Source organism: Mobula birostris, chromosome 1 (genome assembly GCF_030028105.1).
Source record: "Mobula birostris isolate sMobBir1 chromosome 1, sMobBir1.hap1, whole genome shotgun sequence".
NCBI classification, from domain to species: Eukaryota; Metazoa; Chordata; class Chondrichthyes; order Myliobatiformes; family Myliobatidae; genus Mobula; species Mobula birostris.
The window spans coordinates 157,224,832-157,239,276 of NC_092370.1; the positions used below are offsets into that span (position 1 = coordinate 157,224,832).

A 14,445-nucleotide genomic window follows, 5' to 3' on the forward strand; every position below is an offset into this window, starting at 1 on the left:
AAATATGACCACGATCCACTTGGATGTAAGACTAGAGCTACTTTTTGCAAAAACAAAATATTCTCGAACATAATATAACTTTCTTCCCTGGCCCCACGCCACTAAAGCGTGATAACCTTGCAATATCTGTATTCCGCAAAGCTGTCAGCCCAATGTGCCTAAATTACTAGGTCGACTATGTATCATTGGCCGTGAAAAAACTTTCCGTTTGAGGCCGACTAGAAGGGCGCTATATAAACGTTAGTTCACTATTTTCAGCAAATCGCTTGTGTTAATTCCCTGTCGGGAGCGAATCCCACCGCGTCTACTTGAAGACCATCGACTGAAATTTGGGGGAGTGTAAAGATGGCAGCAATCCGACGGTTGGAGACCTCCAACGACGGCGCCTCGAAGGAGGGAGATAAAGATTCCACAATCATTTATGAGAACAAATACGAGTTCTGCGGATACAATTTAAAGATCTCTCGTTTCATCAATGCTAACCTGGGCTTTTCGGCCTATGTTTGGGAAGCTGTAAGTTAACTGATTAACTACAGCAAGGCAAAGACCGTGTTACGCATGCGCAGCGCTGTATTTACTACCGGTGGGGGCGGGGCATGGCAAATAGCAGGAAAAAAGCAGATACTGATCACCTAAATAAAATGAGAAAGTGCAGAAACATTTGGCAAATTGGGCAGCATTTGTGAAAGAACAAACACTGGACCGTGTCAAAAACCCATCTCAGGAAAATGGATTTTAGCCTGAGGTATCATAGAAACATAGAAACATAGAAAATAGGTGCAGGAGTAGGCCATTCGGCCCTTTGAGCCTGCACCGCCATTCATTATGAACATGGCTGATCATCCAACTCAGAACCCCGCCCCAGCCTTCCCTCCATACCCCTTGACCCCCGTAGCCACAAGGGCCATATCTAACTCCCTCTTAAATATAGCCAATGAACTGGCCTCAACTGTTTCCTGTGGCAGAGAATTCCACAGATTCACCACTCTCTGTGTGAAGAAGTTTTTCCTAATCTCGGTCCTAAAAGGCTTCCCCTCTATCCTCAAACTGTGGCCCCTCATTCTGGACTTCCCCAACATCGGGAATAATCTTCCTGCATCTAGCCTGTCCAATCCCTTTAGGATCTTATACGTTTCAATCAGATCCCCCCTCAATCTTCTAAATTCCAACGAGTACAAGCCCAGTTCATCCAGTCTTTCTTCATATGAAAGTCCTGCCATCCCAGGAATCAATCTGGTGAACCTTCTTTGTACTCCCTCTATGGCAAGGATGTCTTTCCTCAGATTAGGGGACCAAAACTGCACACAATACTCCAGGTGTGGTCTCACCAAGGCCTTGTACAACTGCAGTAGTACCTCCCTGCTCCTGTACTCGAATCCTCTCGCTATAAATGCCAGCATACCATTCATCTGTTTCTCTCTCCGCAGATGTTTTCCGATATCCAGGGTATCGCCAGAATTTGCTGCTTTTTATGTACTGGAGAGTGGGAACGCTCCGTGTACTTTGTCTCTGTAATGTGCTGCTGGTCGGGATTTTGCCCCATCACCATTCCGATGTGTCTGTTCTATGCCCAGCTGTAGCAACATGCTTAAAACAACATAGTTGATCTTATTTTTTGGAGGCCCCAGTTCTTGTGTTCAGGTGGAGGTGGGAACTCGATGTGGATGGTTAAATGGGGATTGCCAACTCATTGCTTTATCATTTGAAGCTCCAAATCTCTCCCTCTCATCAGATGTCGATGCTGACCACAGTCACAGCCCCTTCGCCCTGGCTTGTTGTTAAATGCGTACAACGTGCAGGTAGTGATCTCGATTCCTCTGTGCGCCCATCTTTTGCGGAGAGTGGGCAAAAGAAAGCCAGTCCTTTGGTTTACTATTGTGACCGGAACCGCTACACCAAAACAGGGAGTTTATAGATTTTTTTTCAAAATTTAAGATTGGTGCCGCAACCAGCGCTACATTTATACGGAAACCATTGATGCAGCCGTGCTATGGACTGATAGACCGCCCAAAGGGTTAAAAACGAAAACACGAGAGACTGCAGAAGCTGTAATCGGGAGTGACAAACAATCTGCCGAGGGAACTCAGCGGATGGAAAAGAACTGTCGACATTGCGGGTGAAATCCTACAAGTTCTTTCCTCACACAGTTGCTGCTCGATCCATTAGGTTGCTCCAGTAGATTCTTCATCGGCTCCGGTGACGAAAGCCCCCACTAAGGACACGTCTGCAAACAAGGAGTCCCCACACGTTGTTAAATTCAGAAGATGGACGTTCTTTTCTGCGGATGGCAAAACTAGACACCTCCTCTCTTCACATTTAGCAGTAACGTTTTTCTTGTCTGACATGTGTTTTGATACAATTCATTACTGTACTGTGGAGGTGTAGTTACCGCGTCGAGTGATTTTTGTGCATTTTCCGACTTACGACAAATCGACTTACGGACGTCTATATAAACGAAACACATTAGTTACCGGGGGACCTTTCTTATACAGACACGTAAACTGATGAGACTGCGGATTATTACTGTTTTTTTTGGGGGGGTCCACTGTGGAGGCGGTTAAATCCCTTTAGCGCGTCAGTTTCCTCTGCAGACGAAACCGCAATCAATCAGGCCTAGTGTTGCTTTGTTTAGATTGCTCAACTGCAACGGTGCACTGTCGAGTCATATGTATCTGTACAGATTATTTGTTAACGTGCCCTGCCCTGTATTGACGGTAAAGGCTGGATTTGCATCACTCTCTTCATGAGCCTATTCCGTGTTCCATTATTTTAGGGGTCACTCTCTGTCAGTTTTTTGAGAAACAGAACGCCAATTTTACTGGGAAGAGAGTGATTGAGCTAGGATCGGGCACTGGAATCGTTGGGATTTTAGCAACCTTACTTGGTAAGTGAAAGGCGGGGTAATGAACTGAAATCAAGTCCTTTCTGATATTAACATGGATCCCGGAAAATAATGACGGGGGTGATGGATATGGAGAAAAAGGTGTTATTGTCTAGGACACTGTTAAAGCCGTTTAGTTTAGTCAGAAAATAATAAATGTAGTCTGAAGGTATGTCGCTTTCACACGGATTGACCTCTCTTCTCCTGTATAACAAAATCAAGAGTCCCTGTCCAAGTTCAGTTCTACAGGCGTCCTGCCCGAGTTAAAATTCATACCACACCAACCTAGTTTACCTGACCAATTTTTGTCTTAATAATTATATGACCATTTATTGCAAATGAGGTACTGAGCGGACTTTGATTGTAGGAAAGACTATTATATTCCCAAGCTATTTGGCCTTTGTGCTGTGCTAGTTTTAAAACAATAAGCAATGCTACTGTCTCCCGAAATAAGATTGAACTCTACCCAGATTTCTTACACTGTTCTTTCTGTGATCACGATAATTAAGGGTGAATAGAAACGGAGCTTTTTTTCTCTCTTGGTCAGGTGGAGAGGTGACTGTGACCGATAAGCCGAGCATCCTGAAGCAAATAGAAAACAATGTCTCCATCAACATCCCCTCTGCCTGCAGGCACCGTGTAAAGGTCCGTGCTCTGACCTGGGGTGAAGACCACACGAGCTTTCCCTCCGACTATGACTTCATCCTGGGTTCCGATATTGTTTACAGCTCAGTGAGCTACCCGGCACTCATGGACACATTGCGACACCTCGCCAGCCACAGAGCCACAATTTACCTCTCTCCCGAATTGCGGAAGAGGAATGGCTCGTCCTCTTTTCACAAGCAGCTTCTGCCTCAATATTTTAATTGCCAGGTGGTTGACAGGACAGATGATAAAAATATCATTGTGTATAATATGTCCAAAATTAGTACAGACCCCGGAGTTGGGTGCTTTAATTAAGTAAGAGAACCTCTATTTCATCTTCTTCCAGCTTCTTGCTTTTGTGACGACAAACCAAATTATCAGACGATTGATACTAATGAGAGAGATAAAGGAGACAATGGAGAAATGTTCAAAATGTTAATGAGAGAGGAGGGAGATAACGGAAAAGAAACACAATTCAGAATATTGACAGACCGGTTGCTTTGAACCTAAACTGTTTGAAGTTTGATGGATAGGCGATACCCCAGCAGGGGGATAAAAAGAATAGGTTCGCTAAGGCACGGGACACACCACGAGATCACGAGATAATGAGACCCTGGAAGAGCGGTGTGCCCCCACAAGTTGGTGAGTGGTTGGAGGTCCGGTTCGCGGGAACTGACCATAGACTCACAGGGTGAAAAGGTACGATCGGTGGGAACCTGGTGTGTGTGTCCACCCTTCCCTGGGTGCCAGGTTCACCGCTGAAGAACGGTCGTATCCGGAACGGAGGGGTCACAGTCGGTGACCACAGTGGGATAGAAGACATAAAAGGGTCCGCCCAAAACCAACTGCGAAGAACATCAAAGGTCTGCTTGAAACAAAATTTGCATCTCTCTCTCTCTCTCTCTCTCCAACGGCACAACAGCGATCACTGCGAACTGTACTAAGCTGAACTGAACTCTGCGTCACTTAAGACTGATCATTTTACCCCTAGACTGCGATAGAGCTTGGATGATTCCTATTACTCTAGCTCTGTGTACATGTGTGTTTTATCATTGCTAACCCAATGCATTTATATCCTTACGATTAGAGTACTGTGTTACTTATTTCTTTAATAAAACTTTATTAGATCCTAGTAATCCAGACTCCAACGAGCATTCAATTTCTGTTGGTTTGGCAACCCAGTTACGGGGTACGTAACACTTTTAAAAACCAGCATAATTTATATTCTCTGAAAGCCTTTCTTCAGATTATTGTTTATGGGACTATTCTCTGTTTCTTCCCATTGATTGACGGAAGGGGTTGATGCTCGCCCGTGACTTGATCAAGTGTTCGATTATACTGTGTAGTGATTGGATTTAAAACACAGGGTAACAACTAGAGCTGTTACTTGGGGTCACTGTGGTCTGGCAGCAGTAAAGTGGCCAGGAAACTGATGATGGTGCCACACATCTTAATACTACTCCGAGTAACACCAGCTGCGGCTCTTATCGATCAATTTGAGAATTTCCATTATTGTGTTATGTAGAAGTAATATTTCAGCGCTGCTTGTCCTGGTAAAGCAGGTTCCTACAGGGAAGACCGATTGTTTACTCTGTCAGTGGTCAATCCGTTCTGGTTCTCCCATTATGTTCCCAGTTCAGAGTAGTGGTTCGATTTTTACCAATTTTGTTTTCTTGTTAACAAGAACGATGATATCTGAATAATTCGCATGAAATATTCACTTTTCTTTACAACACTTCACAATGACTTTCCTTCACTCGCAAGGTCAGAAGGAAATGTGTTGGCTGATGTTCAGCATCTTTCGCAGCCGCTAGATAACGAAGCAGTACACACCCAAAATCCAGACAATTCTGAGGTCTGGGCCAGTAGGTGGCAAGTAACACTCAACAAATATCAGACAATAACAGTATTCGGCAAGAGGAAATCCAACATGCCTCTCCTATATGTAATGGCATTGTGAATAGAAAATAGACAATGGACAATAGGTGCAGGAGTAGGCCAATCAGTCCTTTGAGCCAGCACCGCCGTTCACTGTGATCATGGCTGATCATCCACAATTAGTACCCTTTTCCTGCCTTCTCCCCATATCCCTTCACTCCACTATCTTTAAGAGCTCTATCTAACTCCTTCTTCAAAGAATCCAGAAATTGGCCTCCACTGCCTTCTGAGGCAGAGCATTCCACAGAAACACAACCCACTGTGTGAAAAAGCTTTTCCTCAACTCTGTTCTAAATGGTCTACCCCTTATTCTTAAACTGTGTCCTCTCGTTCTGGACTCCCCCAACATCGGGAACATGTTTCCTGCCTCTAGCGTGTCCAATCCCTTAATAATCTTATATGTTTCAATCAGATCCCTTCTCATCCTTCTAAATTCCAGTGTATACAAGCCCAGTCGCTCCAATCTCTCAACATATGACAGTCCCGCCATCCCGGGAATTAACCTTGTGACCCTACGCTGCACTCCCTCAGTAGCTAGAATGTCCTTCTTCAAATTTGGAGACCAAAACTGTACACAATGCTCCAGGTGTGGTCGCACCAGGGCCCTGTACAACTGCAGAAGGACCTCTTTGCTCCTATACTCAACTCCCCTTGTTATGAAGGCCAACATGCCATTAGCTTTCTTCACTGCCTGCTGTACCTGCATGCTTATTTCAGTGACTGATGAACAAGGACACCTAGATCTCGTTGTACATCCCCTTTTCCTAACTTGACACCATTCAGATAGTAATCTGCCTTCCTGTTCTTGCCACCAAAGTGGATAACCTCACATTAATCCACATTAAACTGCATCTGCCCACTCACCCAGCCTGTCCAAGTCACCCTGCATTCTCATAACATCTTCCTCACATTTCACACTGCCACCCAGCTTTGTGTCATCTGCAAATTTGCTAATGTTACTTTGAATCCCTTCATCTAAATCATTAATGTATATTGTAAATAGCTGCGGTCCCAACACCGAGCCTTGCGGTACCCCACTAGTCACTGCCTGCCATTCCGAAAAGGATCCGTTAATCCCTACTCTTTGTTTCCTGTCCGCCAACCAATTTTCTATCCATGTCAGTACCGTACCCCCAATACCATTTGCTCTAATTTTGCACACTAACCTTCTATGTGGGACCTTATCAAAGGCTTTCTGAAAGTCCAGGTACACTACATCCACTGGCTTTCCCATGTCCATTTTCATACTTACATTCTCAAAAAATTCCAGAAGATCAGTCAAACATGATTTCCCCTTCGTAAATCCATGCTGACTTGGACATATCCTGCCACTGCTATCCAAATATGCCGCTATTTCATCTTTTATAATTGATTCCAGCATCTTCCCCACCACTGATGTCAGATTAACTGGTCTATAATTGCCTGTTTTCTCTCTCCCTCCTTTCTTAAAAAGTAGGATAACATTAGCTACCATCCAATCCGCAGGAACTGATCTTGAATCTATAGAACATTGGAAAATGATTACCAATGCATCCACAATTTCTAGAGCCACCTCCTTAAGTACCCTGGGATGCAGTCCATCAGGCCCTGGGGATTTATCAACCTTCAGTCCCATCAGTTTACCCAACACCATTTTGTGCCTAATGCGAATTTCCTTCAGTTCCTCTGTTACCCTAGGTCCTCTGGCCACTATTACATCTGGGAGATTGTTTGTGTCTTCCCTAGTGAAGACAGATCCAAAGTACCTGTTCAGCTCGTCTGCCATTTCCTTGTTCCCCATAATAATTTCACCCGTTTCTGTCTTCAAGGGCCCAACTTTGAACTAATTTCTTCCTTTTCACATACCTAAAGAAGTTTTTACTATCCTACTTTATATTCTTGGCCAGCTTACCTTCGTACTTCATCTTTTCCCCCCGTATTGCCTTTTTACTGAACTTCTGTTGCTCCTTAAAAGTCTCCCAATCTTCTGGCATCCCGTTCTTCCTTGCTATGTTATACTTCCTCATCGTGTGCATGCCCCGGTCGTGCATGCAGCCTGTTACAGTTGCTCCGTAATTTCATAATTTACTGGCATAATTTACATATTACTATTTAACTATTTATGGTTCTATTACTATTTATTATTTACGGTGCAACTGTAACGAAAACCAATTTTCCCCGGGATCAATAAAGTATGACTATGAGTATGATTATTTTTATACTGTTCTTGACTTCCCTTATCATCCACGGTCGCCCCTTACTCCCCTTAGGATCTTTCTTCCTCTTTGGAATGAACTGATCCTGCACCTTCTGTATTATTCCCAGAAATACCTGCCATTGTTGTTCCACTGTCATCCCTGCTAGGGTATCTTTCCAGTCAACTTTGGCCAGCTCCTCCCTCATGGGTCCATAGTCCCCTTTGTTCAACTGTAATACTGACACTTCCAATCTTCCCTTCTCTCTCTCAAACTGTAGATTAAAACATCATATTATGGTCACTACCTCCTAATGGCTCCATTACCTCGAATTCCCTTATCAAATCTGGCTCATTACACAACAGTAAATCCAGAATTGCCTTCTCCCTGGTAGGCTCTAATACAAGCTGCTCTAAGAATCTATCTCTGAGGCATTCCACAAACTCCCTTTCTCGGGGTCCAGTACCAACCTGATTTTCCCAGTCAACCTGCATGTTAAAATCCCCCATAACAACCGTAGAATTACCTTTGCGACATGCCAGTTTTAACTCTTGATTTAACCTGCAGCCTCTATCCAGGCTACTGTTTGGGGGCCTGTAGATAACTCCTATCAAGGTCTTTTTGCCCTTACAGTTTCTCAGTTCTATCCATACTGACTCTACATCTCCTGATTCTATGTCACCCCCTCGCAAGTGACTGAATTTCATTCCTCACCAACAGAACCACCCCACCCACTCTGCCAACCTGTCTGTCCTTTCAAGAGGATATATAACCCCGAATATTCATTTCCCAGCCCTGGTCCTCTTGCAGCCATGTCTCTGTTATTCCCACAACATCATACTTGCCAATTTCCAACTCAGCCTCAAGCTCATCCACTTTATTTCTTATACTCCGTGCATTCATATATAATACTTCTAATCCTTCTAAAGTAATACTTTTACTCCCCTCACCTTTCACATCGATTCCTATTGCACTTTGCCATACTCTCCGATCCCTTCCTGAGCTCTCTGCCCCTTTAATTATGTTGTCTCTTAATTTTTCTTACTCTCTCTTTCCCTTTAACTCCATTCTTATATTTCCAGTTCGTCCCCTCCCCGCCCCCACCCCCACTACTTAGTTTAAACACACCCATGTAGCAGTGGCAAACCTGCCTGCCAGAATGCTGGTGCCCCGTCTGTTAAGGTGCAACCCGTCCCTTCTGTACAATTCATCCTTACCCCAAAACAGATCCCAGTGGTCCAAGAATCTGAATCCCTGCTCCCCGCACCAGCTCCTCAGCCACACATTCAGATCCCCTACCTCCCTGTTCATGTCCTCTCCAACACAAGGAACTGGAAGCAAACCGGAGAATTTGAATCCCTCACCACTTAATATCCTTGGGTTTACACTTGATAAGAGACGGAACCGAAGGAACTATATACACCAAGTGGCCACAGATGCAAGTTGGAAGTTGGGGATATTCTGCTTAGTAACTCAGCTCCACTTTCCCCAAAGCCTGTCCACTACCTACAAGGTTTGTGTCAGGAGAACGATGGAGTACTCTTCACTTGCCTGGATGAGTACAGCTTCAACATCGTTCACACCATGCAGAATAAAGCAGCCCATTTTGAAAGTACCCGTCCACAACTATTCACCCAGTCCACATCCAACGCACAGCAGCGACTGCAGTCTGTACCGTCTGCAGGATGCACTGCAGTAATTCTCCAAGACTCCTGAGCCTTTTGCAAACCCACGACCACTACCAGCAAGAAGGTCAAGGACAGCAAAAGCATGAAGTTGTCCTCCAGCCCACACTGCATCCTGACTTTTAAATATATCATTATTCCTTCACAGTCACTGGGTCAATATCCTGATACTCCCTCAGTAGATTGTGAGACTGTGTGCATAACCACAACCTGGTTAGCTCAGTGCCAATTTCTCAAACGCAGTTAGGAATGGACAATTAATTGTTTGCTCTGCCTGCAAAGCTCACATCAATTAAATCAAAAGAGAGCACATGCAGTTTCTTGTCGGGAGAAGCTGGCCACGGGTAGGGTCACTCCTCATTTAAGAGCGAGGGTAGAGAAGGAAGCGGGTGGTTAGGAATCCCTCTCCTTTCTTGCAAAATTTCAGCCACCAGAAATTTGTTCGTCTAAATTCTACAATTAAAATTATTATGATATTGTGCCAAAGCCAATTTCATATTCAAAATTCTGTTAACGTAAACATGAATCAAATATTGCTGGATTGTTTTGTGCTTTAAACAATCCCAACTGGTCAGAACCCGATGTACAGAATGTTTTAAAATTTATTTGCCAGATTTAACCCGCATTTCTTTTTCCCCTTGTTTGTGGCCCTTGACAAGGTGGTGGAGAGTAGCCTTCGTGAACTTTTGCAGAACCTCTGGTGATGGACATAGACACAGCAGTGGTGGAAGAACGGCAGTGAACCAGATAGTACTTGGTCCAGACACAGCCTGAACTTGCACCTCTTATTATTCAGACAGATATATTTATTTTCTAGACTCTGGCAGTCCAGCCATGCTGCAAAGCTTGAGCAGTGCATGGTGGGTGACCATGCCACAGATAGTGATCCTTAAAACCTTCCCCTTGGATAACACAAAGGCCATAGGACTTAGGAGCAGAATTAAGCCATTTGCCCCATCAAGTCTGCTCCACCATTCCTTTATGGCTATTCTCGCTCTCAACACCATTCTCCTGCCTTGTCCCATAACTGTTGACACCCTTACTAATCAAGAAACTATCAACACTCACAACACGCTGGAGGAACTCAACAGGTCGGGCAGCGTCCGTGGAAACGAACAGTCAACGTTTCGGGCCGAGACCCTTCATCAGGACTGAAGAGGGAGGGGGCAAGGGCCGGATAAAGAAGGTGGGGGGAGGGTGGGAAGGAAAAGGCTGGTAGGTGCCAGATGAAAAACCAGTGAGGGGAAAGATAAAGGGGTGGGGGAGGGGATAGGCAGGAAAGGTGAAGAAGGAATAGGAGAAAGCACAATGGGTAGTAACATAGAAACATAGAAAATAGGTGCAGGAGTAGGCCATTCGGCCCTTCAATCCTGCACCGCCATTCAGTATGATCATGGCCATTCATCCAACTCAGAGCCCTGTACCTGCCTTCCTCCATACCCACTGATCCCTTAGCCACAACGGCTATATCTAACTCCCTCTTAAATATAGCCAATGAACTGTCCTCAACTGTTTCCTGTGGCAGAGATTTCCACAGATTCACAACTCTCTGTCTGAAGAAGTTTTTCCTAATCTCTGTCCTAAAAGGCTTCCTCTTTATCCTCAAACTGTGACCCCTCGTTCTGGATTTACCCAACATTGGGAACAATCTTCCTGCATCTAGCCTGTCTAATCCCTTTAGGATTTTATACATTTCAATAAGATCCCCCCTCAATCTTCCAAATTCCAATGAGTATAAGCCTAGTTGATCCAGTCTTTCACCATATGAAAGTCCTGCCATCCCAGGAATCAATCTGGTGAACCTTCTTTGTACTCCCTCTATGGAAAGGATGTCTTTCCTCGGATTAGGGGACCAAAACTGCACACAATACTCCAGGTGTGGTCTCACCAAGGCCTTGTACAACTGCAGTAGTACCTCCCTGCTCCTGTACTCGAATCCACTTGCTATAAATGCCAGCATACCATTCGCCTTTTTCACCGCCTGCTGTACCTGCATGCCCACTTTCAATGACTGGTGTTTCATGACACCCAGGTCTCGTTGCACCTCCCCTTTTCCTAATCGACCACCATTCAGATAATAATCTGTTTTCCTGTTTTTGCCACCAAAGTGGATAACCTCACATTTATCCACATTAAATTGCATCTGCCATGAATTTGCCCACACATCTAACCTATCCAAGTCACCCTGCATCCTCTTAGCATCCTCCTCACAGCTAACACTGCCGCCCAGCTTCGTGTCATCCGCAAACTTGGAGATGCTGCATTTAATTCCCACATCTAAGTCATTAATATATATTGTAAACAACTGGGACCCCAGCACTGAGCCTTGCGGTACCCCACTAGTCTCTGCCTGCCATTCTGAAAAGGTCCCGTTTATTCCCACTCTTTGCTTCATGTCTGCTAACCAATTCTCTATCCACATCAATACCATACCCCCAATACCGTGTGCTTTAAATTTGCATACTAATCTCCTGCGTGGGACCTTGTCAAAAGCCTTTTGAAAATCCAAATATACCACATCCACTGGTTCTCCCCTATCCACTCTACTAGTTACATCCTCAAAAAATTCTATGAGATTCGTCAGACATGATTTTCCTTTCACAAATCCATGCTGACTTTGTCCGATGATTTCACCAATTTCCAAATGTGCTGTTATCACATCCTTGATAACTGACTTTAGCAGTTTCCCCACCACCGATGTTAGGCTAACCAGTCTATAATTCCCCGATTTCTCTCTCCCTCTTTTTTTAAAAAGCAGGGTTACATTAGCCACCATCCAATCCTCAGGAACTAATCCAGAATCTAAAGAGTTTTGAAAAATTATCACTAATGCATCCACTATTTCTTGGGCTACTTCCTTAAGCACTCTGGGATGCAGACCATCTGGCCCTGGGGATTTATCTGCCTTTAATCCCTTCAATTTACCTAACACCACTTCCCTACTAACCTGTATTTCCCTCAGTTCCTCCATCCCACTAGACCCTCTGTCCCCTACTATTTCCGGAAGATTATTTATGTCCTCCTTAGTGAAGACAGAACCAAAGTAGTTATTCAATTGGCCTGCCATGTCCTTGTTCCCCATGATCAATTCACCTGTTTCTCTCTGTAAGGGACCTACATTTGCCTTAACCAGTCTTTTTCTTTTCACATATCTGTAAAAGCTTTTACAGTCAGTTTTTATGTTCCCTGCCAGTTTTCTCTCATAATCTTTTTTCCGATTCCTAATTAAGCCCTTTGTCCTCCTCTGCTGGACTCTTAATTTCTCCCAGTCCTTAGGTGAGCCGCTTTTTCTGGCTAATTTGTATGTTTCTTCTTTGGAATTGATACTATCCCTAATTTCTCTTGTCAGCCATGGGTGCACTACCTTCCTTGATTTATTCTTTTGCCAAACTGGGATGAAAAATTGTTGTAGTTCATCCATGTGATCTTTAAATGCTTGCCATTGCATATCCACCGTCAACCCTGTAAGTATCATTTGTCAGTCTATCTTAGCTAATTCACGTCTCATACCTTCAAAGTTACCCTTCTTTAAGTTCAGAACCTTTGTTTCTGAATTAACTATGTCACTCTCCATCTTAATGAAGAATTCCACCATATTATGGTCACTCTTACCCAAGGGGCCTCTCACGACAAGATTGCTAATTAACCCTTCCTCATTGCTCAATACCCAGTCCAGAATAGCCTGCTCTCTAGTTGGTTCCTCGACATGTTGGTTCAAAAAACCATCCCGCATACATTCCAAGAAATCCTCTTCCTCAGCACCCATACCAAGAAGGAGGTGGAACCTTGAGGGGGGTGGTAGGCAGCTGGGACAGGGGGCAGAGTGAAACTGGGGGTGGGGGAAGGGAGGGGGAGGGAATTATCGGAAGTTGGAGAATTCAATTTTCATAGCAAGGGGCTGAGACTACCCAGACGGTATATGAAGTGTTGCTCCTCCAACCTGAGCTTAGCCTCATCATGGCAGTAGAGGAGGCCGTGTATGGACATATCCGAATGGAAATGTGATGCAGAGTTGAAGTGGGTGGCAACCGGGCGATCCTGCCTGTTGTAGGGGATGGAGCAGAGGTGCTCAACAAAGAGGTTCACCAATCTGCGTCGGGTCTCACTGATGTAGAGGAGGCCGCACCGGGAGCATTGGATGCAATAGATGACCCCAACAGACTCACAAGTGAAGTGTTGCCTCACCTGGAAGGTGTGTTTGGCACCCTGAATGCTGGTGAGAGAGGAGGTGTAGGGACAGGTGTAGCACTTAGGCCTGCAGGGATAAGTGACGGTTGAGAGATCCGTGGGGAGGGATGTGTAGACTAGGGAGTCGTGAAGGGAACGATCCCTGTGGAAAGCAGAGAGGGTGTCATGGTCTGGTTCGGGGTCCCTTTAAATTTACCCTGTTTACGTTATGATCCAGATTGTTGATTCCCTGTTTTCCCGTGTCCCTCGGTTTGGGGGATTAGAGGCAATTAACGCTCGGCTGAACCGGTAGTTTATAGTCTCCGGCTTTCAGCCGTTCGGCACGGGAGCATCTGCAAAGTCATCAAAGGTACGGTGTGCCGATGCCATTTGGCTGGAGCAAGCCTAGTCTCTGCCGAAGCGAGTGCTGGTAATTCGCCCTTCCTCACCAGAGCAACCCAGTCCAGTTACCTCGCTGAAGTGAGCCTGCGAAGTTTCCTCATCAAGGTGGGTCCATCAGTTAACCCGCCGGAGGGAATCAAGAACTGCTGTCTACTGTTCCCGGGTCGAGTCGAGAGCTCGCCACTACCCGGAGGCTCCAAGTCAAGTCCTGGCTCCGGGGGCATCCAAGTTCCAAGTCAAGCCCTGGTCTTGGCGGCATTCAAGCACCAAGTCAAGTCCTGGTCCTGGTGCATTCAAGCACCAAGTTAAGTCCTGGCCCTGGCGGCTTCCCAGTTCTGAGTCAAGTCCTGGCCCTGGTGTCTGTGATTCCTGTCCTACCCACTGTCTGAATCCCTTCTCTGCCCCTCTCGCCTCTAGCCCTCGTCTGCAGCCCCCGCCTGCACTTTGGTCTAGTTCTATCACCGGAGCTAGATAGGTACTGTCTGGTGTTCATTCGTGCTGGTCTTGGCTTGTCTTGTCCTTGCCTCTGTGGGGTAAGTCAGGCCATCTTGTC

General features: G+C 45.3%; 1 protein-coding gene across 1 annotated transcript; it reads left to right on the plus strand.

Annotated features, from left to right (window-relative positions):
- Nucleotides 1-345: 345 nt before the first annotated feature.
- LOC140192853 (EEF1A lysine methyltransferase 3-like) lies at nt 346-9,354 on the plus strand. Its single transcript, XM_072250377.1, has 4 exons — nt 346-517; nt 2,774-2,884; nt 3,429-3,823; nt 9,133-9,354. The coding sequence occupies exons 1-4, from the start codon at nt 346-348 to the stop codon at nt 9,352-9,354; spliced, it is 900 nt and encodes a 299-aa protein (XP_072106478.1).
- The last annotated feature ends 5,091 nt before the right edge of the window (nt 9,355-14,445 follow it).

Bases quoted from the DNA above. Each gene is read 5' to 3' on its own strand.
- LOC140192853 (XM_072250377.1), top strand. From the start codon at position 346: ATGGCAGCAATCCGACGGTTGGAGACCTCCAACGACGGCGCCTCGAAG. The intron at 2,885-3,428 runs GTAAGTGAAAGG...TCTCTTGGTCAG, and splicing joins GATTTTAGCAACCTTACTTG to GTGGAGAGGTGACTGTGACC. The intron at 3,824-9,132 runs GTTGGGTGCTTT...CTTTCCCCAAAG, and splicing joins AAATTAGTACAGACCCCGGA to CCTGTCCACTACCTACAAGG.